This window comes from Indicator indicator, chromosome 23, assembly GCF_027791375.1.
Source record: "Indicator indicator isolate 239-I01 chromosome 23, UM_Iind_1.1, whole genome shotgun sequence".
Taxonomy (NCBI): Eukaryota; Metazoa; Chordata; class Aves; order Piciformes; family Indicatoridae; genus Indicator; species Indicator indicator.
In genome coordinates this window covers 10,243,069-10,268,111 of record NC_072032.1, presented here as the reverse complement: position 1 = coordinate 10,268,111, position 25,043 = coordinate 10,243,069, and the positions used below count along the sequence as shown (strand labels likewise).

The window sequence follows — 25,043 nt, the reverse complement described above, 5'->3', positions numbered from 1 at the left end:
ACTACAACCTTGTCAATATTAGAACTAGCCTAAAATTCAGTCACTAATGACCAGTGCCAGGTGCTTTTAAACGCAAAGCAGGAAAGCCCTGTCTGATGTATCAGTTCCTAAGAGAAGCTGTGAGCAGCACAGTTGGACTTTTATCAGCAGCTCACATTTGCATCAGCACTGTTAAGTATTTCTGTGGATGAGCAGCTGAATCTTTAGTCCCTGCTCCTTGTGGTGCCATGAAAAATCTTGCCCAAATGGTAGAATAAACTAACACAGTGATGCTCTGAGAGCAAGAAAATGTGAAATAAGAATTGAAGTCACTTTCAAGTTCTACAGTCTTATTTTTAATACTTTACAATATTTTGCCTACAAATTGTGCTTGCGCAAAGCACAGAAGGGAAAAGAGTTGCTGCTCATGCTTTCATCTGTTGAAGCATAAACCTAGCTCAAGGCTGAGCCCCCGTCTCTGCCTCTCCTCTCAAGAGCTTGCTCCCATCCAAGTCACTTGTTGCATCGCCCACAGCGGTTTTCCCTCCGCACGGTGGAACAATGCACCTGCAAGACTACGAAATAAGCATGCCGGTTGCCTCGGGTGATGGGAGACAGCACAGTGAATGTGAATCGGGTTTGGTTTTCTTTCTTCCAAGACAGACGAGATCGTAAGATGTCCTCTCAACCTGGAGCTGCAAAGCTCTGCAATACGCATTTTCCTTGAAGCAACGCGAGCGGCGGTTCCAATAGTCACGTTTTCCCCACCGTTTTGCAGAGAGGTAACTCGGTGTCCCCGTCCTTCGGCCACGCGCGTCCTTTCCCTGCAGGAGGGAAGGAGCAAACGCGCGAAGGACGAAGCCAACCGACTGCTGATGCCCCTTCCCCGGCTCTCTCCGCCTCACGCAGCCACCTTCTTTAGCACCGTTTCCCCGCCCAAGGTACCGAAGCTGCCCACACCAAGGCTTCCCTCCCTCTCGGCCGGGAGACCCCAACCGCAGGGACCCGCAGCTGCCATAAGGAGCAGGGCGGCGGCCACCCTGGCCCCCGCCCGCCCCGGGAGCTGCTAGCGCAAGGCAGGGGCAGCCACCTCCCCCCATACCCTACCATGCTGTGCTGTATGGTCCTGCCAGGGGAGGGGCGCGGGGGGCGGTGCGTCCTGTCCCGTCCCCCCGCCGCCGCCTCTTCCTCCACCTGCTGCCGCTGCGCCAGTAGCCGGCTTGGGGGAGTTGCCCGCTTCGTCTCCCTCGTCCTCGCGGGGTCTCTTTGTGCTACTGCTGCTCCAGAGCTGCCCTCAGACAGGCGGCGGCTGCGTCACGGCCCAAGCGCTGCGGCCGCCCAGAGTCACCCCGCGGAGGGAGAGCCGCCGCTTCGTCCCCCCGCTCCGCCATTGCTGCGCGGGCCGCGGCGGAACGACGCCTCGCCGCCCCCCGAGGAAGGGCCGGGAGCCGCGGCGGTGAGTGGCGGGGCTGCTGCTTGACACTTCGCCGTCTTCTTGCAGAAGGGCTGGGAGCCGCGCGGCGACGTGCGGGCGGCCGCGGGGAGTCCGTCGCCCTGCGCCTGTGGAGGGAAGGCGGGGAGCGCCATGGCGGGGCGCGGCGGCAGAAGGGCGCGGGGTGCCCGCCGGGCACGGTCTCGCTGCGGGAGCCAGGCGGCGAAGGGAGCCGGGGCTCGGCGGCGGACGGGTGCGGCGATGGAGCTGGGGTGGGGACCAGTACCGGAGCCCTCCCGATTCCGCGGGCTGAGAGGCGATGCCGCAGCGGGGCCGTGCAGGAAGTCATCGCTCAGCTCAGGCTAACGGTTCGAGGTCTCAGGGTTGCTTCTGTTTTTTTGATGTGGTGTTCTTGGGTTAGGGTGGGTTTCTGTGTGTTTGTTTGTTGGTTTGGGGTTTTGTTTTGTTTTAACTTGGATAATTGAAATGTTGGCCATGGTTCTTGCTTCTTAAAACACCAAAACGTAACTCGGTCATGCGTAATCTTTAAATTTTTAATTTTTGTTTTTAATTCATAAAATATTTCTAGTTCCCCGAGGGCAGGGGAAAGATCTGGTGCACCGCGAGTTTCTGACGTTCTGCGTTTCTGTGCATGTGTGCCTGTGTGTGCCAGCAGATAATCTCTCTATCCTGGAAGAATGGTGAAACTGGGGAATAATTTCAGCGAGAAGAGCACAAAGCAGCCCCTTTTGGAGGATGGATTTGACACCATCCCCTTGATCACACCCCTGGATGTCAATCAGCTCCAGTTCCCACCTCCTGATAAGGTACAGTAGGCTTTAGTTTCCACCCTGGAGAATCACACCCAAATCTCAAGCAAACAACAAAAGAATGGGTTACGTGTAGTGAGTGGCTTGGAAATTGCAAGGTATATGGAATATTTTAAGGGATGCTGTTCCCTCTGGGGAAAAAAATAACAGTTAAGCTAATGAAAATCCAGTAGGAGTGATTTGCATGAAGATGCAACGGGAAATGTTAGTAATAAGCATATGTGGATTTCGGTGCTGCTGTGTGAAGTACACAAAATGTACAAGTACAAGCTTCTCCATGCTGTGTTGTTACAGCCCTTCCTATGCTGTATCTTTTCTTTCTTTTGTATCTGGAAGGTAATGTGTAACATGATTTTTTTTTTTTTTTGGTGATGTTTTTTTTTCTTTCCTGTGAATGACGTGAATTTTCCCTGATCAGAAAAAGCCCCCCCCAATGTGGGGGATAAAGCACTGCTTTGTGTCTCTGCAAGATGTATGTAGACAGACTGGCCATAGACAGAAAGAACTTCCATGTTTCTTATGTGCTTCTCTAGGAAATCAGTGCTAGCAGCAGACAAGCTAAAATAACAAGATGAGAACAGGTCACAGAGTTTTCTCCTTGGCAACTTAACTAGTGCAAAATCCTCCAATTCAGATGCTCAGTAGCCTGAAAGGGGCAGTCCAATGCACTACTCACAGGTTGGAAGGAAAGTGTACATCATGGATTCCTCATGGCATGGCTTGATTGTGAAATATTTGATTTTTAGGATTTAGGAAGGTGAAGTGATAGCCTGTAAATAGGTTTATTCTCACAATAAAGAATTCAGCTAAGTGTTCCTGCAGGTAAGGCATACAGTAGTAGTACACTTTTCCAGATATTTCAATACTCTGTTTTTCAGTATCCTGTTTTAGCAGGATAGTTGCACATTTTTCACATTTGCATCTGGCAAAAAGCTTAGCAGTCTTTGAAAAATACAGAATTTACCTGGGAAATGGTCAGTGATATCTTCATACTGATTTTTATTTTCAGCATTCTGTCTTCCATGAGCTCAAATCTACTTCTAGATAAACTGATAGCTCCATGTTCCTTGTAGCTCAAAGAGTAGAATCATAGATTCATTTTGCTTGGAGAAGACCTTTAACATCATTGAGTCCAACCATTATCTAACTCTACTCATGCACATCATGGAGTAAAGAATTTTAGCCTATGAAATTTTTCCTTGGAAGGATGTTGCTTGTAGGCAGTACAAAGACATTTGTGACCTCCGTTTTAATTGCTATCAGCATCATTCTGTGGTATGTGGTGACCAGTTGGCAAGCATAAATGCAATAAGCTGTAACAGCTGTTAGAGAGCCTGAGGGTCCATTTTCTGCCCTTGGTTATGTGGGTGTAAATCTTGTAACTGAGGACAAAATTGCACCCTAAGGCTTTAAAACGAGTTGAGTCTTCCTGTCTGATACGCCTGCCAACTGGTGACTGGATATAACCGATTACCCAGACCAACGTCCAAAGGAATTTGTTATATTACTGCACTGCTAAGCAGAAGGCTGGCCCAGGGACCTGTGTGGTAATAGGTTTAACTTGAGCACAGCTGCTGTAGTAAACCCAGGAGGTTCTGTGCCAGCCTGATTGCTCCTGCTAGAATGGAGGGGAACTCTCCCACCTTCACAGCGGCATTTGCCTTGAATGAAAGCAAATGTACAACTAGGCTAGAAGCTTGAGTAAAGGAATATTTGGCTCTTCTACTCTTTCACTGAAACTTAAATAAAGGAAAATTTGAGTTTTTTCTACTCTTTCCATTGTCCATTTGTATATTGGTTTTCTTTTCCTTTTTGCAAATGTAGAGGGGGAAAAAAATGAAACCATGTGTTTATTTGTCCTATGGGTTTCCTTCTGGAACTGGTTAGTCATGCCATTGTTTCTTTACTGGTTGCTACAGACTTAAAAGGCAGTAGTAGGGCAAGTAATGTGGAAAAAAACCCCAACACTTGAAACTTAAGTCAAAACTGACACACAGATCAAATTCTGAAGAGAGTCATGTATCATGAATAGGAGTACATACTTCATATATCTGTGCTTATTATTCACTTACAGGCTTCAGTATGGTAGTGAAGCATAACTTCTTGAACAGTAGTACAGCACTAAGAATTTGATGGTTTTGACAGCTTCTAAATTAAAAGAATGAACTGATTTAAATTCTTACTTATGTATGTTAAACAAAAGAAGACATTACACAACCAAGCAGATAGAACTGTACCTTCAGTGTCAGCTGAATGTGATTTGAGTTGCCTGAGATTATGCAACATAAAGGGGAAGGAAAGGAAGTAAAATGTTAAAAAGCATTAAAGAAAAAAACCATCTTCAGACAGCTTTCTTCCATGATGGTCCTGGACACTTGTGAAGTTAAATAGTTTATAATGATTATATTACTAACTGCAGCTGAAAATAAGTAAAGTAGTTTGTAAACCTGTATCTTGCACATAAATCTGTAATGCTGTCAAAGTGTCTAATAAGCTTTGTGGTACTAAGTGCAGTTACCTATTCTAGACACCATTTCAGGTAAGTGAGGAGAGGGGAACCCAAAACTCAAATTTCAGTGCCTGGCTACCTGTAAGTGTCAGAATCTTAATTTCAGAATAATGTAGTTGGTATTGATACCATGGGCTGCTCTAAAGATAGTCTGGTTCTAAAAGTGTGAAAGGGTCTAGGTATTTATTCTTTGGAACAACAGAGAAGATGGAACAAACCTTAATAGCACTGTCAGTGTGATAAACTGCACCCCATCTTGAGAGTTGTACTTTGAACGAGATCCTGAAACCCTGGAGAAGACAAAAATGAGGCAAATATGTTAAATATTTTGTACAATTAGAATGCCTAGGAGAGTAGTGGAGATACGACTGATGTAATGAATCTTTTAGGAACACAGGTAAGCTACTAAATTGTGTAGCTTGGGGCAATAGCTCATAGCAAGGCATAAGCTGAAGAGCCTTGGCTTTCAAGAAATCTCATTAACACAAGGGTCTGTGTGCATCTTGCTCCTTGCAGCTGATAATTGAAAAGTTAGATGTTAAAAATAAGAGTGTGAAGAGCTACAGTCTAGCACATAGGCAAATTGGGCCATCAAAATGGTTACTGGTGACATCATCATCTGCTAGATTTCCATGGCCATTTCTCAACAATAGTCTCATCCTCTTGGTCTCCAGTTTGAAATTCTATTTATGGGATCTCCTGAAGCAAATGGAGCTGGCTATTTTCAAACTATACAAAGTTGGAAGTTTCATGATTTGCATCTAAACAAAGTAGATGCTTGCCTGGTACAGCAGCACAATACCACCACAGCTAAAAAACCTGAACATTTATGAAACTGTTGCATAAGAATCTGCTTGTAGGTCTGTTGAAACCCCATTGAGAGAGATTTTTCCTGTCACAGCAATCAACAAAACTAACTAGCAACTTAACAATTTCCAAAGAAAAATTACACAAAGTGGAGTGGAAAAAAAAAATACTGTGCTAGATGCACTTGTGAGCATGCAAAGGAAGAGCTAATGAATAAATAAGATGCCTGTAAGCTAGTTGCAGCTGACAGGTGTGTTTTGTTGTTCTTTCTTTAAAAGGTTGTGGTCAAAACGAAAACAGAGTATGAGCCTGATCGAAAGAAGGGGAAGTTCCGCACGCCTAAAATAGCTGAATTCACAATCAGCATCACTGAAGGAGTCTCAGAAAGATTTAAGGTAAGCAGTGCTATCTAGAGATGTTAGTGACTCAGTTGTGCTCACAGAAGTGCTTAAACTCTATTGCTGATCGTAGTCAAAACTGGCTGCAGAGTGGCTGTTGTGGGTATAGCCATACATAAGAAAAATAAATGTTGTTGTACTTCAGTATTTAGCAGTTGGAAGCTAAAGCAAATCTTAGAGCATTGTTGTTTGTCACCCCTCACTGGCAGATAATTTCAGAAGGCACCTCTCTCAGCATGTGGGTTTCAGATTGTGGCTGGTCAGGGGGTATGTGGGCTGCATGCAGGTACCCCTCATGGCATGGATAAAGCTCCTGTTAGTGTTGAAGGACAAGAACCTCAAGAGTATTTGTTTTCTTTCTGGTTTCTTATTTTTCACTGGGTACAAAGCGTTCACTTTTAAAAGCACTGCCATAGTCCCTTATGTATTTCTGTGTGATTAAATGTATGACTTGGCAGCTCAGGGATGTGTACCAGAGCTCTTTGCTATCAGTTTTCCTGGTCCAGTTGTACATTTACAACCTGGTGATGACTGTTGCTGGCAGATGGCAGTTGAGCCAGAATCTGACTCCGATTTACTTTATGGTGTCCACATCCTTATTACTTCCATCATTAGTCTCAGAGGAAAGCTGAGAGCTTAACTGGTGGAAGGACAGAGTTACCTTTCCACCTTCTCACTGGAGAGGAGGTTTTTTCTTGCTCTAAGTAAAGCAGGAGAGCTGGCATTTTGCTACCTGTCTGGCATCTTAACCAAGGATGCCAAAGCATTTTTAAGCAGGAGACAACCACACTGTTCAGTGTGCAAGTACAAATATGTTTGGAAAGCCTAACATTTAGCATGAGGGAAAACCAGCTTCAGTAAAGATGTGGGTTCTCTTTGTGTTGCACTCTTCTAACCTTTGTTTGCATGACAGGAGTTTGAGGCCACTCCCAAAGATTCTAGTTCTGTGCCTGAGCAGTGGTTCTAAAAGCTGCCCAGGCCCAGACTTACCTTCAGAAGTACAGCTCTCCCCGAGTCAGGGCTAAACAAAGTGAAGGCTCCAGGTGGGTCTGAACATTTTAAACTACATTTGCAAAGGAATTTTGCAGAGCATTGCCAGGATAAATGTTTTAAGTGCAGGTCACCTGGTAGAGTCTTCAGCCATACAGTCAAGCCTGTAGGTTCTCAGTAAGCTGCATGGAAAATCATCCCAGTGGGTTTATAAGAGATGTTATGGGGTCTGGAAGGGATTTACTAAGGAGGTAAGGAACCTAGTTCCAGTTTTTCTGTTCCCTAATTTGGAGCAAGGACATCCCATCCCACAGGGAAAATGCTACATTGAGTAGCATTCTGTCTTCTGGCACCATACTACCAGTCCTTGAGAGTAACCCCCTTCCTCTCAGATGAGGGTTGTGCATGCTGTATTGTTGGGTAAGATGCAGACAGACACTTCAGAACAAGGAGGACTCCTGTCTGGTTGTCTTTTGTAGAAGTCCTGGTCACACTAAAATGATTGAAAACGTGTTTTGTGTTGTAGTTTGAGTACCCTGCTAGGATTTTGGTTCCAAGCAACTGAGCAGAACCTATACCTGAGGATTTTTTGCACTTAACCCGCTAGCTGTAGAGACTAAGGGGTTTCATTGTTCAAACATTAAATTGTAGATGAGGGAGGTTTTGAATATCTTGGTCATGCCTAAATGTTTTGCAGATCCCTTTGTAAATCTGGGTTCTGTCTTTGTTGGTAGGGCTGAGCAAATGAGACTTCCCTGAAGAACAAATAAATAGCTTGTCATGCTGTTGGGTAGTGTTTCTGGTTTATTTAGCTGAACAGTCAGAAGCCTGAGTGTTTTGCATTGCATTTTTTTGCATACCTTTGGGTGGTATACTTAAGTATCTTTTAGATACTACTTTATGATGATCACTCAGGGATTAAGCTCATACTACAGTGTTGCTAGGTTTTGCTGCTAGGTAACTACTGCATCAGAGAGAGGTTTCAGTAAGATTGAGTACCTCTTGGGAATTGCAGGGTGATTCACACTGTGGCTGTAAGGCTAGGCTCCTAAAGAAGAGTGTGGGGGTTGATCAGTTAGGAAAACTGTAGTTCAGTTAATGGAAAACAATAGTTCCATGCAGAATATCCAGGTCCTAAAAATGTCACTTAATCACTATCTAACAGTTTTCAAATTGAATTATGCTGCTTGCAGCATTTGAAAGAGAATTGATTGGTTCTCCAGCAGGGATGATTGTCAGATCTACCACTCCCAGTAGTAAATTACATGAATAATTGAAGAAATTTCATAAATATGTAGATGAAAAGTACTGATTGTGTGAGGTTTTCTCCTGGGTCTTTATTAATTGTGAACCATCATGTTAACTGCTGCTGTTGATTCTGTGAGCGCAAAAGGATATTTGTTTGAAAATTAAATATTTGCTATAATTATGAAATGCATTATTTAACTGGTGGGATATTGACTTTGGCTTGTGTTCATGGAAAAAAAAAAGCTTCAGATGCTGTTTTAATGGCTTTAATATCATAACATCACTGATGCATAAGCTTGCCACAATACCCAGCCCAAATGCTGTGCTAAAAATAAAAAGTCAGTCATATTTACCAATAACTCACATGTATATTTGAAGAGGTACTTCTTAGCTGAGGGCCAAGCAGATTGCATTTTTGGGATGCAGCAGTGCAGATCATCTAAAGCTGTGCTTCTTGAAACATTAGAGCGTTATAACAAATGAAGCAACTCCAGTATGTGCATATGCCATGTAGATCATTTGGTGTTTTAGCAGTCGGGTGAATGAGAAATCATAAAACATATTTTCAGCATTCACTCCACATTACCAGTTACTACCACAGAGCTGAGAATGTTTACAAAGGGAACTGCAAGTATAATTTTTTTCCTGTGTGAAGTCACATTCTGAATTCAGATCAGAATCTGTCAAGAGAATGCAATGATTTCTGGTTCTGAGAACCTCATGGTGTTAATTTGGTTGATGGCACTAACCACACCAAGGAAGATGTGACTTTTCACTGAAGATCATTTTTCTTTGAGAAATACAAGTCTTGCTTTTGTTCTTTGAACAGTGTAGGCTAATGTTGGGAGCTGGTCCTTCACATCTGGAGAGCAGCTTTGCATTGAGGCAGATTTTTCCTTCCTGTAAATTGTCCTCTGTAAGTATAACACAACAAGGCTGGAAATGTCATTTCAAAGGAGCCTTATGAATCAGGACATATGAGGAAGCTATTGCAGGAGAAAATTGATGGTATCAGTTACCCAAGGCCCAACCTTTGCCTCCCCTATTGACAAAGCAGCATTTTTTTATAAACTCCACTTGGATTTTGGTAGTGGGATGTCTGTTCTGACACTCGCTGAATCGGGTACAATTGACAGCTGTGCACAAACAGATCAATTGGAAAAAAACCTCTGTTGTATCAAAGCAGGAGATTTTTCCTCAGTCTTTGGGGAAACTTGAGTAAAGAACATCCAGAAGTATTTTGAAAGCAAACACATTTCCCAATAAATTTCAAGCCCTTAAGTAAACCCAAGTTGTGGTGTGCCTTCAGCCATTTGGTTTTATTCAAAGGCAATTCAATTCTTCAGACTTTATCCTTGACATCTCTACATAGATCTCAGTGCAGAGCCAAAGCCTCCAGCTTACTTCAGTGGTAAGGCCATATGGTGCAAGCCATGTATTATCAAGTAGCAAGCAGCTGTTGAAATGAAAAAGAAAAAGCAGCTGAGACTTCCTTTCAGAATCAGTTTGACCTGGTCATTTTAAAAGGTATGCAATATACATTTAAGTATTCCAATTTTTATCTGTCTTCAAGGGGCGTCCTTTAAAACATTTCTGCTTCAAAACCTTTTTTACCTGTTCTTAGTAATACTGATGATGATCATTGCTGCAAAAATAATTTGAGTCAAGGAAAATTCTTCTATTTTTGTTTCTGTGTGATTACTCTGTGTGTTGAGGAGCTCTTTGCTCCCACTTAAAAAGTCTGTTAGATGCACGAGATGACTCCCATACAGGATATCACTTCCTTAATATTTGTCACTTAGTGCTGGAAGAGTGACAGGTACTCACTGCCACGAGTAGTTCTGTTTTCTTCCAGTGGAACTGCTTGAAGGATTAAAGTTGCTCACAAGTATAAGCATTTGGCAGGCTTTGATATTTTTTTTTTCCCCCCCTTATTACTTCCAGAAAGGAAAATAAAACTGAGATGCTTCTTTCAGAGTAACTGCTATTTTAAAACAGTTGATGTGAGTAAAGGCACTGCATGGCAACTCTTCTACTCCCATTTTTTTTAAATGTTTGCTATTCTCTGATATGAGAATATCCTGCTAAATTTCTGGCTAAAAGGAATTTTTTTTTTTTTTTTTGCAGTTACACCTGGAAGATTTAAATAAAGTAGATGCTTAACAGCAGCCTCTAAGTCAGGTGTCCTCTGCCACTGCATTCATTAGAAATCCTTTTCTTAGAGCAGAACCATCATCACTGGTAACACAGGTGATATGGATCTCTCCAGGTTTAACACTTAGCCTTTCCTCTTCAGTAATAACCTTTTCCAGCCTTTCTCTTGTCCTCTGTGCTTTTATGGGAAGGTAGGAAGGTTCTTATCTGAACTGCTTCCTTGGATCTCCATACTTAAGAAATGTAATACATGGTGTCCTGTGATGGCAACACTGTCATGAGCAGCCATGTTAAGCCATTGTTAACCTGTTTTTGTCTAACAGTATCTCCCTCAGGTTTCATTAATTGATTCCCTCGCTGGGAATGTTGTCTTGCACTGCTGCTGTTAACAAGCACTGGGTCTGTAGCTTCTTTTCAGTTACTGTCCTTCATGAATCTGCATGCTTTTCCTGCTGCTCTCCCAGTCATCTCTAGATAAGCCTCCAAGCCAGTTCTCTCTTCCTCTTTGACCTCTCTGAGGACAGTTTATGATTTCTCCTGTGTTTTTCTGTACAGTGTACTCCAAATCTCTCATGTTCTTTAAGCACAAAGGTTTGATAGGAATGTTCTGGTGAAGTTGAGTTTAATAGATTGATACCAGGCATGTAGCTAAAGCTGACATGTGATGTTAGAAAAACTCTTCTGAAATGAGGCATCTGGTTGCCTTTTGCATCTTGGAAATGTATGAATGTTCCCATAGCAAGCATAGAAAAGAGTACCAATGTTCCGTGTACTTTGGATTGCTCTTTAAATTAATGAGTCAAATGCTCTATCTATAGATGGAGATGCCCCTTTTTTTCTTTCATGTTGCCATTTACTTGAACATTTCTTAATCCTTAAGTGCATTGTTTCAGACATGTTTTTCATGTAAATTTCTAGGCACAGGCCCAGGTGATAGCAAACAAGAACAGAATTTTGGAAATGCAGGAATGTTAGGGGTAGTGGAGAGCTGATTCCAGTGTTCTCACCATGCTGGTAGAGGGCATTGTGCAGCTGGAGATGCAAGATTTTAATGGAGAGAGGTGAAGTGGAGGTCATAGCCATTTGCAGGGAAGACAATGTGATGTTTTAGGAATTTAAGTCTGTGTAATGTAGCCAGACCCAATCTACTGTAATTACAGTCTGCCTACCTAAAATTCTCCTGTAGTTTAAATTAGATAGCAATAATCTTAATTTCCTGCCCTAAATGGTTATACAGAGTTGCTGTATATCAGTCCCAGAGGGATTTGCATTTCACTAGTGAGGAAGGCATAAACTGGTTGTAAATCACTTCCTATGAAAGGTGCTCTCTAAATGTATGTCTTCACTCTTTCATACTAGCACCAAGCACTTCACAGACAAATCAGAAATGAAAGTTGTGCTCCCAAGAGGCTGCAATTGAAATAGGTAATGCAAAGATGTTGAGCAGAGATGAGATGTGACCGAGTGCCAGTGATTGAGCAGTGAAAATTACTGTATGTCTTATTAGTTTCACTTTAGTTCCTCTTTTCCTAGGTGGGTTTATATGCTGAAAGGTTCACGACAGAAAGAAAAGCATGAAGGCAGGCAGCACAAAGCAGCACAGTAAGAATAGGATCTTGAAAGTATTTCAGGCAAGAAGAGGAGTCATGTTGAGAAAGGTGGAGGTGAAGGCAGAGAAAAAACAGGTGGCACCCAGATTTAGTGAGACAGTGGGATGCAAGCAGGATGGAAGGAGGTAGAGCTACGGGGAGCAAAAGGAGCAGACTTGTTCATGCTTTGAAACATGGCTTGTAATTTGTTCAGAAAGGGAGAGGAGACAGGAAGGGGTGTGAGGAGAAGCAGACACAGTAGGTGCAATTGATGAATTTTGCTGTAGTATTCCAGTTTGATTATAAGGGAAGCACAATGAATGTTAGTGGAGTAAGGAATTGGGAGAGTGCAATAGCCAAGCAGAGAAAACACAGATGGCAATATTTTGCAGTTGCAGCAAAGTAGGATGGACTGATTGGGGAGATCTAGGAGATCTTGATGGTAAGGCCTTACCAAGAGCTGTTTATATGTTGGTGTAGTTGTCAGATCTGGTGATTTTTCATTTGTTGGGCTAAATGCTTACAGTCTGAAGACAGCTTTTTTTCTGTGGGTGCACTTAGTTCATTCATTAGTCATCTCTCATTTTGATTACTGTAATGGCTTCTGGGTAGACATTGTCCTTCTTCTGCTCTTCACTTACAATCTCTTCAAAAATCTGCCACATACAGAATATCTTGTCATCTTTTCTGTTCACTTAGTTTTGCTACCAGATCCCTTTAAAACCAGCTTTAAAGGACATTCTCCAGATGAAAACAAATCCACATGCTGAGTTCCCAGTTAAAAGAAAAGGTTATTTGTGCTGTCTTGTAGCTCTTTCATAAAAAGTATTTTAAAAGCTCATTACTGGTGTGGTGTGACCGTCCTCTTGCAGTTCTTCAGGATCTGCATGGCAGTGAATGCTCACAGTAATTCAAAAGAATTTTGCTCCCACTCTAGAGTCCTGTACTTGGCCAGATGGCTACCACAAGGAGAAGCTGTTCAAGATTTCCTTCCAGAAAAGAGAGTAGTGCTTGCACACATGTTACATCCTCTCCTACCTGGAACACAGGAGGAGGGCAAGTTCCTGATAGTGCCTCAGTAGCAAGAAGAGAATAACTTTAGTTTATGGTGAATGTGCTAATGAAGAAAGCAATGAGACAGCCCTGGTAGCACTTCTGGTCTAAAGAGTTCATTGCCTTGCCTCTTTCTGTGCTTTTATTTCTGAAAGGCACCTGGAAGGGGAGGGCTTAGAAGGTGAGGCAGAGAGGTAGGGTCATGCAGTGTTACTGTTGGGGGAGAGAAGCTGACTGCTCAGGTTTGGAAGTGAAACCCAGGAATCTGACAACTGGAGACCCTCAGTAGTAGGTGGTTATGAGAAGGAAGGAAAATGGCTGATAGAAGGCAGAGGATTTTCAGTTTATAAGGGAGAAGTGGATTGGATTAACAGGTGATTACAATCACCTTGGAAGCTGTTGGGTTTCTTTCCATCTATGGCATTTGCATGCATGACTGTCCTTTACTTAAACAGAATTTACTTGTAACCTAAAGGATGGTAAGAGAAGGGAGCTTCTCTTCTGATAGGAAGGAGACAAGAGCTCACTTGATTAGGGATTTGCAAATGAAGTGTGATTGCAAATTATTGGAGGTAATGAGAGTAAAAACTTACATGTTAATACCAAAATTAATAACATTAGGAAATATAGTGAGAGAAGAAGATTCTGTAAGAATTACGAGCCAGGAACTTTGAGAGCTCTCCTCAGTGGCTACTGTGTGGCAATGGAATGACCATTCTGGGTGTGACTTGTAGGAACAGTGAGAACTCAAACCTTCACAGAGGTTGCTGAAAGAGGTAAATGCTTCATGTCTCTGGACATCAGCCCCAAGGTTGTGGCTCTGCAGCTTGCCAGGCTCCAGCAATTCGCACAGCGCTGGGCTTTTGACCTCTTTCAAAAAACATAATTGCTTTTCAAACCAGTTCCCAAGCCTTGAAGAGACTGACCCTGCAGTGATTGTGGAATTACAAATCTTTTTCTATTGTCTAATGGCTGGTCTCAACTACAGACCAGCTCGTTAGCTTTACAGTATGTTCCTGGAGCCTCATCTGTCAAAATGGCAAAGACTGGGAAATAACATTGTAATTATATTGATCTCTGCCTAGTAGGAAGGCCATGGAATGTGGTTGAAATGCTTTGGGATTTGAGAATCACTCAAAGCATTTTAAACTGTTCAGACCTGTCTGTAGAGGAGACAATGTGAGCTGATTCAATCTGCACCGTAGCAATTGTTCTGCTTGGTGCCCGTCCGCCATGTCCCAGGCCTGTGCTCTAGAGAGAGCAGCCTTGGTGGAAGGCTGTGAGGGAGGTATCTTGTAGGGCATGGGAAGCCTCAGAGATAATCTTATTTGGATTTTATCTTTTCTCTCCTCATGTTCTTGCTTCCCTTTTCCATTTCCTCTCTAAGAGAGAAGGCAGTGACTGTCAGAGCAAAAGGCATGGTGTAGCATTCTGAGTGAGGGGGAGTGAGTGACCCAAAATCTGCACCTGGGACTGGGCCATGTGTACATTGTAGAGCTGCTGGGCTGGCTGAGGAGTGCTGCCTCCTTTCTGGTTCCTCTTCTTCCCACAGCTGTAGGAAAGAAGGCAGCCTTGGGCCCATGGCCCTGCTGACAAGCAGGGATGCAGAGCTGCACTGCAGCCTGGGCATGGGTAGGGCCCCTTGGCCTAGGGGGACAGGTGGATGCTGGACATGTGCCTGTGAGTACAGTGTGTGGGACAGCAAGGTGCTGGGGAGGTGGGATGCAGAGCTCTGCAAGCTTAGAGGAGAAAGGGCAGTTTTCCCACAGCCTGGGGAATTTTGAGGGGAGAATAGAGAATAAGGCTTGTTACAGTTGTGGGGAGGGGAAGACAGTGGAAGATGGGATGCAGGGTTTGGGCCAAGCCGGTGTGTGGAGGGCCTTGGTATGTGTGCTTGGGAATGGCTGAGGAAGCACAGGGAAGGAGCCCTAAACAACCACAGCAGAAAAAAAGGAGAAGCCTGATTAAAAACATCTGAGAAGGGCTGAGTTGGGACATAGCTTGGCCAGAAATGTGGGGGGGGTCATGTTGTTTATTATTAAGCTGGACCACAGAGAATGACCAGAAATGAAAACACCCTTTGCTACTTGGGTTTATGCAGGACATACTGAGACATGGTATTGTGAGCTGAAAATAGGAGGTTGGCAAGACAAGAGTGATCTATCCATGTTAACCTTTGTGTATGCAAATGAGTAATAAACTTGGGGAAAGACTAATTGGATTCGAAAATTGGTATCAGTGTGAGGGTTTTGGAGGGTGATTAAGAATATGAATTTTATTTTTTTTTTGGTATGTGTAATCCAGTGACTGTTCTGAGAAACTGAAGATGTTGCTATTAACCAGAAAGGTCCTTTGTTCCATGTCTGATTTCATTGACATTGTTGCATTAATGTCTACATTTTTTCTGCTAAATTACTTCCTGATCTGCAATTCTCTTCCTGCCTTTTCTCTGGCCTTTTTTTTTTTCCCTTCTCTCTTTTGTCTAACAAAAATTCTTAAAGTCTTCAGCAGTACATGATATTCCCCATTGTTGTTTCAGCCAGAAGATTTAGCCCTCAGGATTGTCTGCCCATGGTGAAGTTTGTTTCCCCAACATGAGAAGTCCCTAGAAGTCCATCATAGTCCTTTAGTGTGCTAGTCCCACTGCCGTTTGCAGTGTTGCAAATCCTCTTAGTTCTGGGGTTTATCATAAAGTGTGTGATGGATTTTTTTTTTTTTTTTAACCAAGAGGCAAAGCTACAATTTGTTTGTTTGTTGCTTTCTCGAATTCCAGATTATTCTGTTTTGCATGTGCCTAAGTTCTCTTTTGAGAAGCTGTATACTGCTGGTTTACTCATCTTCCTTTAAAATTCAGATCATACTGTCCCTTGTTTTATTTAAGTAATCATGTAATCTTGTTTGCTTCTGTTTATTGCTGTTTCTTATGCTGTAGCACATGCTGGCTTCCTTCTAACTTGCCACAAAAAAAAAAAAGCCCAGAGCTCAACAGCTCTTACTCTGTAATCTCCTTGAGCTATTCATTTGTCTGTCAGTAGAAGCTTTAAACCACACACATGGGATGCTCTTCCAGGTAATGAATTCTATTTGCTCAGCTCATACCTTCCACAAAATACGGGTCTGAATTAGGGAGCTTTGCAGTGTAACTGCCAGGCTAACATCTTGGGCTTTCTCTTGTTAACAGGTGAGGTAATTCTAGAGGTAGTTCTGTCTCCCTCACCTAAAAGGCTGACATTCTCCAGCTGCTCCTTATTTATTCCTAGGCAAGGTTAGCCTGATACTGACATTGATTTCAGGTTCAGCTTAAGGTGTGTCTTGGATTTCACTCCAGCCTGAGTTCAGGTCCAGAGCAGTCCATATGGACGTGGTGTGTGGTCAGTGCCATGTAATGCAGTCTGCAAAGGTGCCTCTGTAAGCACTGCAGAAGGAGGTGCAACAGAACTTCCTGAGACTTGCCCTGTATGGAACATGCTGTATTCCCTATGGACCTGGCAGCAAACTATTCCTGTACAGCTTCTGTGATGAAGAAGCACTGTTCCAGCCTATAAATTAAGGGACATTGAGCATCCAAGCATGCAGACTACTGGTACTCTCCATATGTCCAGAGCAGGCACAACGAACTCTCATCCTAACAAGAGAGGGCAGACGTGCCCTGACAGAACCACCTCTGTAGTATTGCTGCCACCTGTTCTTGGCCAGGCACAGGGACAACAAACATGCTTACCTGCTGACATAAACTAGACTTGCACTTACATCATCCAAATACTGAAAATGCATCAGATCTGAGCTGCCTCAATGTGTCCTTTTGGCCTCCTGTGTGCAAGGAACAAAAACGTAACCAAAAAAAGCCTTGCAATGCAGAGGCCACGGGCCACTGACCAGATCATCTGCTTTTCTTCTCCAAGAAGGGGGAGGTAGAAGCACTTACATGCTGCTTCCTTGTTCTCTCTCAATAATTTAGAAGCTGTTTTTATTCTTTGCTTGATTTTACTGTAAAGTGCATTTGTAGCTGGCGTCTGCTGCCTACAGTAACCAACAGCAATACAATAAGCAGAGCATCACTAACAAGCTTGTTTTATTTCTCTTTACAGGTTACTGTGCTGGTCCTTTTTGCCCTTGCATTCCTAACATGTGTTGTATTTCTGGTAGTCTACAAGGTTTACAAGTATGATCACACCTGTCCAGAAGGATTTGTTTTCAAGGTAAATTGTTTACATGTTCTAGAAAAATAGAAGAATTTTCTGTGTTGTTTTCAGCATAACCTTGATTAAGCCCTGCAGTATTGCATAGGAGCTTGTGTTTATTTTCCTAGATCAGTGTGCTTCCTGCTGTGTTTCTCTCTGCTTAATTTATAATTGAGCTTGTACTACTGCACAGTTTTCGTAATGTTATTTTGCTAATGCTTTAAACACTGAAAATGTAGCAAAAGTACCCAAACCAGCATCCTTCAAACCTGCTTACATCTGCAGTTGTCTGGACAAAGCCCTCATTTACTGGGTCTTACGGTTTAATTTTGCATGTTCCTCCAAATTCGAATGTTTTAGAAAAGAGAATGATAAAACCTGAAGGAAAATAAAAAGATTCAGTGTCACAGAAACAGTAGAGTGATGCTCTCATTACGAGTAGCAGAGTTACCTTAGGGATATTTTTGCAGACAGAACTTCTTTTTCTAGAACAGTGACCTCCGAGCCCTACTGCCACAAGGCCAAAAGTGATGCCAAAAAAGGGAGAACACAATTACTGGAAAAAATACTGGTACTGACTGAAAGGGAGGCTGGGCCTTACTTCAGTAGTGTGAGGTGGTAGTGCTGGCTCCTCAGCTGTGAGCTGGGCTGAAAGGCAGAAAGGTGACATTGACTTCTCAGTTGTAAATTTTGCAGGGCTGACCTTGGCTGTAATTAGCTAAGAAAAGGAAAAGTGATGATGGCATTCTTCCCTCTCACTTTTTAAGACTGTTTGGTCACATAATGAATCAGATGGGTACTTTTGTATGGTCCTCAGAAGGATTTAGGAAAGAATGGTTTCCTCAATGCATCTTGACGATCCTTTATCTTAGAAGAATCCAGTCCAAAGTTGCAATCAGTGATGTCCTGCTGGATTAACTTAGCTCTAAGGATTCAGTCTTAGGTTGCTGCTTTCCTTTGCTTCAAGGGCAAAAGATCCTGTGGTTAGAGTATTTTGTTGTAACTCAGGAGCCCCAACTCTTAGTTCTGCTGGTGGTTGGTTGTGTTGCCTCAGACAAGTACTGCAACCCTGCTGTGCTCATGTCTGGTGGGATGATAGCCTTGTCTTTCTGAGCTTTCTCTTGGCTTTGAACAGCTTGGGATATGGACTGTATGTTCCTACTGAGCCTGTCTTGATGTGAGCCTGACTTGACAGGAATGGCCAGTTAGGTGCTGTCACAGTCTGCTGCTTCTGCTCACTTTCATATCACGTTGTCCCTTCCTTTTAGTTGCAGCCTTCTGGCTTCTCATTTTTTTTCTGAGTGTCACAAAGGTTTAAGGGGAGCAGAGTTTCTTAGCTGGATTTCAGTTACACTGTGAACAGAATCCGGTTGCATTCTCTCCTCAGGGCCTTGTGCTTGAAACAGAAGTTGGGCAGCATGTCCCAGAGGTCATTTGTTTGAAGGTGCAGCACACACACAGGGCTGTGCTACTGTTGCTCTCTCCCAGCACTGGGTTTTTTTGGAGGTGGCTTGATGGCATAATGCCAGGAGACAGAGCAGCTTTGGTCATGTTAACTCCTGAGGACTTTACAGGATAGACTCTCAGGTTAGCAAATGACACAGGAACTGTGAAACTAGACCTGAAACTAGCAGTGTTGACATGGATTTGTATTTGCCTTAGCATCTTTGTTTTTGGGAAAGTCCATAATGATCATGGCACAGCTTGGTGCAGGTGTCCTAAGAGATGAAGTCTGTCACCTTGTGACCGATACCTCTGTGGACTGGCTTTGGGCTCCAGGGGTACTCAGCTATATTCTCTGGCCTGGATGTCCCCAGGCTCTGGATGCTGATGTGACTTCTTGGTTAAGGGCAGAGATGTCCTCTGTCTCAGGAAGCCTGGTACCATGGGAATCTCTGCATAAAGGCTGAGCTACTGCAGCTGTGAGTCAGACTTGCACTTCTCTGTTTTATGCTCTCATACATGGAGCAGTTCCAAAGGTTTTGGTGTTTTCAGCCTTTCTGCTGTCCTACGCATCTAGGGTTTGAAGGTGTGTTTAAAAACCTGCTAATTTTTCTCTGTACAGCAATCTTAAACTGCTTGAGCCTCAATTTTGTGCTTGCTCAAGCTTTCCAACACAGCCCCTGTGAAGCAGCCTTTACTGGCTGTTGGTGTGACTCACTGGAGTTTTCCTCAAAGACCTGAGTGTACTTACATCCTGGAGGAATTTCTCCAGGGCCCCAGAATGCTTCATGCTGCATCTGTTACCCTTCAGATTTTGTTGCCAAGGCACCTGCATTCTGTCAGCCCATGGACAACATGGTCATTCCAGTGCATTAAAAACACCACCATCATTAATAGGCTCTGACCCAGTCAGACTATCTGTGAGTGATTGCCACTGGGGTCTTTATGTCATGGCAACAAAAGGAGTCATCTTGATATGGCCAGATTGGAAATCAGGATTTTCTCTGGCATCACAGGCCTTTTACTCCTAACTTATTTCTGAAATAGAAGAGTTGTGAAAGAAACCAAAAACCAAGTCACTCTGGAGCATCTCAGTTTCTCCTCATGGTCTCCTTATTGCTTCTCTTACCTGGGAACCATGGAAACAAATAAAAAAGGATGGACAGAAAAGTTCTGCTTAAGCTGAAGGTCTCAGGCAAGCAGCAGAATGAAAATCAGCCCCAGTTCCCTTTACTCTTGAGTGCTGCATACCTAGCCTTGATTGGGAGCTAAGCAAAGGGGGCTATCCTTGGGCACTACAGAAAGAGCAGTGACTAAAAGAGGAGGTTTTTCCTGTCTTTTCTAGAAGCATGAAATCCCAGGAGGAAAAAAAGCAGTCAAGATGAAAACTGCAGTGTGTTTCTTTAGGCTCTTCTGTCAGATGTTGTGCATGTTTGTGACTACAAAATACAACAAAAATTAACTACTGAGTCATTTTGCCCGTTGCAAAGCAAATTACTTCTAAAAGCAGCGCAAGATTCTGTGGCATTTTTTCAGACTGGCAGCAGTCTTGGCTTGTCTTCAGCACTAATAATTACATCTGCTTGAATTTCCCTGGCAGATTTCATTAGATCAGTAGATTGTGTTCCTTTCCCCATTTAAAATATTTAGGCTTGTGACTACATCCCTGACTGGCTGAGATAATCACAACTAAGATGTCTGTACTTCTCAGTCATTTTACCACACTAGAAGAAGTGTCAGTTATCCCAGAGGAAGCATGGATAATGGTTCCAGAAGATGGCATGGTTGATGTGGATGAACATGCCCATCAAATGGCTCTACTCCAGATGATTGTTTCTAATCTAGGTCCCAGTCTTGTGGCTGGCAGGTAACAGTGATTGCAACTGCAGGGAAACCTCTGTTGGCTTGAACAGTGCCGGAAAGACACAAGCGTCTGCTTAGCCAGGGTTAACTCCCATCTGCTTTGTAGTGCTACTTCAAACAAAGCTGTGAGGGAAGGTTTGCCCTGGCTGCTACACTGACAAAAGATGACAAATAGAGGGAACCTTGGGTGGATGTGGTAACTTGGAGCACTGTTGCCAGTCTGACACACATCTGAGGCTTCTGTCACACAAGCAGGTTAGAACCAATGGTGTGTTAATGCTGTGGGAGGGCTGTTAGTCCTGTGGCAGCCACTCTTCTTTCAGCAGTAAACCTGCCATGAGCCCCTGCTACCAGCAGCAGGCAGGTTCATCAGACTACCTGTAGGCCTGTTCTGTGAAGTCTTCCTTTTTTCCTTCATTCCTCTTGATGCTTTTTTTTTTTTTTCACTCTGTCATTCTTAGAATACAAAATCTAAATTAAGCTAATGCTGTCTGCTGAATTTTCCTCAGATGTTCTGTGCTTTATGACTTAAACCATTTGAAGCTGTTGTTCTTGGTGCTTATTTACATGACTTTACTGGCTTTCTGTGTTGTTTTCTGACAAATCAACCCAAAAGTAAAAATGTGGATGTATTTGAGATAGCATCTGGTCCTAAAAGCAGTAATATTTTTGCATGTCTTTTTGTGCTCCACGATTTCCAATTATCATTTTGGTTTGCAAAGTTCTGTGAGAACAGTAGCAGTTCAAAGTTGCTGTGCTGTGGCAATACAAATTTTAGGCTGCTGGTGCTGGAGGCAGGAAGACCAAATAGCATATTTTGTTTTAAAACAGAGCACAAATTATTAAACTTGCTTTTCCTCAAGATGCAGCTACTCAATAGCCTGTATTTTATAGAGGGTCAATTCAGTTGCCATGGGGGAATAGCCTAACACTGAGGTACTGGGCAAGGATGTCTGAGCTGGCAGGTATGACAGGGGACCTGCAGACAGACCTGTAACCTTCTGGAGCAAAACCTGGGGGTCATAGGATGTGTTTAAATTACTTTTTCCATCAGTGCAACCAGCTGCTTTGTAGGCTTTTACTGCATCATCACTGGGACGGTGGCTGGGTGGTACCTGCTGACTACGGCACTGCACAGGCACGATTGCTATAGGATGACAGCAAGTTTGGGCTCTTGCTTGGTACTTATTTAACTCTAAATCAGGTGTTTGACTTTCAAAAGCTCTGAGCAGCCAGCAGTTTCTGGGTAGTGCTCTTAACGCTTCTGGAAAATAAAATAGTCCCAGGACTGAAGGGAGCCTCTTAAAAGCCTGCTGTTGGCTCTATCTTTCTGATAGCTGAGAGTGAAGCACCTTGAATGTTTGTACACACTGGCACAGAAACTTGGCTGCCCACAGTGTTTACCCTGAAGGTCTTATTTACTGGGTTGTTAAACTGGGCACACCTTGGCACCAATTGCCTGTATTAATGCCTCTGTCCCTCAGACTGGAAACAGCCTGTTGAAGTGTCTGGAGATCTAATGGTAGAAGGCAGACAGCTGTAATTGTAGACCAAAGAGCTGGAACTAGGTGGGGAGGAAAAAGCAGGAAAGTACAGCTGGAACTAGAGCTTGAGTGCTTTTAAATATCATTTTAGGCAAGCACATTTCTTATATGTGAATTGTTCTGGCAGGCAGACCCAGACTGGTCTTCGTGGCACATGCACAGTAGTTTAAGGATTGCAGGGAAGAACATTTTGAACACACTAGAACAACACTGGAGCTAATTGCTGTGCATCTTGACTCACAGAAAGTGAGGGCTGACTTAGACTAAAAGGAAGAGAAAACAAACCTCTTTTTGGTGCATGTGGGGCAGTATCTGTCAACTAAGTGATGGATTTTTCTTTCCAGAACAACCAGTGCATTCCAGCCGGGTTGGAAAACTACTACTCTGAACAAGACTCCAGCACCCGAGGGAAATTTTACACAGTCATAAACCACTACAACCTGGCCAAGCAAACCATCACGCGCTCAGTGTCCCCCTGGATGACAGTACTGTCAGAAGAGAAACTGTCTGAGCAGGAGACTGAAGCTGCCGAGAAATCAGCTTAGTAGGATAAGCTAATTAGTAACACTGTCATTTGAAGGTAACTTAAGGGACTTTAAGGAACTTTTCATTAAATATAATTATGGATAATTTAGAGGTTACTCATGTTTATGGTGCAATTGCTTCTGTTTGCTGATACTGCTTTGCAAAAACAAAACAAAACAAAAAAAGTGCTGCAGAACAAACATTCATGGGTGTAAACCAAGGTGCATATCAGCATTGTCGTAGAGCTTTGACACCATTTTCAATGTTAAAAACCAATGTTAGATATGTTCTTGCAGTTTATTGGGTACTGACAGATTTCTTCACTGGATTTTCAGGACCTTAGAGAAATCATGTGGTTTGTTGTCCTAACTGATGACTTTATTAACTTTTTAAAATTCTTTGTCATTTTGCAAACTGAAACATCCCAGCCATAACTAGAGTGATCTCTTCTTTAGCTGAAAGCTGTATTTAATGTTTCATTTTGGCTCAAGCAAGAATGGTAGTCAGCATGGATGTCAAGGGCATAATGTAATGACTTGTATGGAGAAAGAAGCTGTCAGGTAGCATTTTTCTTACCTTTTCTTTACTGCTGTTTCTTTGTAAGTGATAATGAAGTTCTCTGCAACAAGGCATGCTCAATGTTTTATTATTGCTGTCAACAGAATTTAACTGCATTTCCACTGTGGCTTTAGCATCTTGGTAAGGATGTGCACTGAACCACAAGCTAGATAGGCATTATGGAAAACACAGGCAGTTGTAGTGGTGGGTGTTGATGGTAGTGTAAAAATAATAGACAGTTAGGGATGTTCTAATGAACGCTGACATCTTCCAACCATACTTAGGAGGCAGAAAGCCTATTCACAGTAGCTGTAGTCCACTATGTCATATGTTGGATACAAATGAGGGAGTAGTGTGTCAAAATTCTCTCTTGCTTTGTTAATAATTTGCCTTTTTTATTAATTAGATCTTCCAGTTTATGTATGGTTTGCAGTTTGATACTTTTTAAACCACAGAGCATCGTTAAGTGAACCACTGGTGTAACACACCTGGCTGGTTACAGAGTGAAGAGTAGAACTGTGTGTGTACGGCCTGGGAGGAGAAAAAGCTGTAGAAGAAAGGTACTGTTGTGGATGCACGTTAAAGTTCCATTGTAATTACAGACTTAACCTATTCTTTGTGTGAAACCATGTTTTCATTTTTATTATAAATCTTAAATATATATTACAAAAATGACATCTTATTAATTTAACAGACAAAAGTGTGTGAAGCATCTGGGCAAGCATGTCACCTTTTTGTTCATGTAACTTGAATGTCACAATGGGGAGTGGACATGTCAAAAGTTCTTTTATGTGGTAGAGGCTACAAAACTGAAGGGAAAACATCAGTTTGGGCTGTTCCTCAAGAACAGACATGGTCAAGCAAACATGGTCAGCTCTACTTTTATTTTTCTCCAGTAGAACTGCTTTATCAATCTTCCTTCCCACTCCAGTAAAAATAACCATTAGTACTTAATTCTCTGGATTAGGTATGAAGTGTGTGTTACAGAATAGAGCTGGAAAAAGCTTTTAGTAAGTCATGGTCTGTGGAATGCATAAAAAGCAATAAATTATGTGCCAAAATTCTTTGCCCTTCAAATTTTCAAGCTTATGCTGAGACAGTCAAACCCTACCCTGTTTGTAGCCTCCAAGAGACAAAAGACTTTAAGTCCCATGTAACTTTTGACATTTTCACTCCATGCAGAGTAAAGAATAAGGCTGTGGCTGCTGGTTGCAAGTAAGGTATAGAAATGTACATTGCAGAAGAGACATAGCAAAACACATTTTTGTATCGAGATATTTACAGAGGACATTCAGATTTTACAAGAGGGAAAGATCTGTTTTCCCCAAGGCTGTCCTACATAGAAATGATTCATGATACTCTCTTCCCCTTAAATTTAGGACAATAAAAACTTTAATGCACAAGTAAATACTGACAAGAAACAACTTATTTCTGTCTCTCGTAACAATAAACATTAAAAAATACTAAGCTTTATGATCTAAGAGAAACAGATTGCTGATGCTTCTTGAAATCAACCCCCTTTTTCTTCCCCTAAATTAGCAGGGGGCAGTTTATTGATTCTGATCTAGTTGGTTTTAATACTTTTTAAGTAAACAAATTGCTCCTAATTTTAGTACTTGGAAGAGTTTGCCATTAATGTTGTCTATCCTTTGGCTTTGTTTCCATGTTTCACTGCACAGTCTGTGTTGTATTCTCTCTCTTCACCTACAAGTAAAGCTCTTCAGTTGGCTTCTTACCATTATTATCGCTATGAAATCAACCTGGTCTCCAGCTCGAGTAGTTTGAAAGGATTAGAAGTAGAGATCATACATGTGCAAAATGATCACTGTGTACTCAAGTGGTGTGACTAAATAAAAGCCTGAGACAGCGTAGCTGCTTCTGCACAGCAGCAGTTTTCTCTTGATCGGGTCTGCACGCTGGGAGCTGGACATTAAACATCA

General features: G+C 42.7%; 1 protein-coding gene across 2 annotated transcripts; it reads left to right on the top strand.

Annotated features, from left to right (window-relative positions):
• Positions 1 to 2,109: 2,109 nt before the first annotated feature.
• NSG1 (neuronal vesicle trafficking associated 1) lies at positions 2,110 to 22,565 on the top strand. 2 transcript variants are annotated; one of them, XM_054391620.1, is made up of 4 exons: positions 2,110 to 2,238; positions 5,836 to 5,952; positions 17,078 to 17,188; positions 22,365 to 22,565. In XM_054391620.1, exons 1-4 carry the CDS (start codon positions 2,110 to 2,112, stop codon positions 22,563 to 22,565), a joined length of 558 nt encoding a protein of 185 aa, XP_054247595.1. The 2 variants fall into 2 exon arrangements, with proteins under 2 accessions (XP_054247595.1, XP_054247596.1); XM_054391621.1 differs by lacking the exon at positions 5,836 to 5,952.
• The last annotated feature ends 2,478 nt before the right edge of the window (positions 22,566 to 25,043 follow it).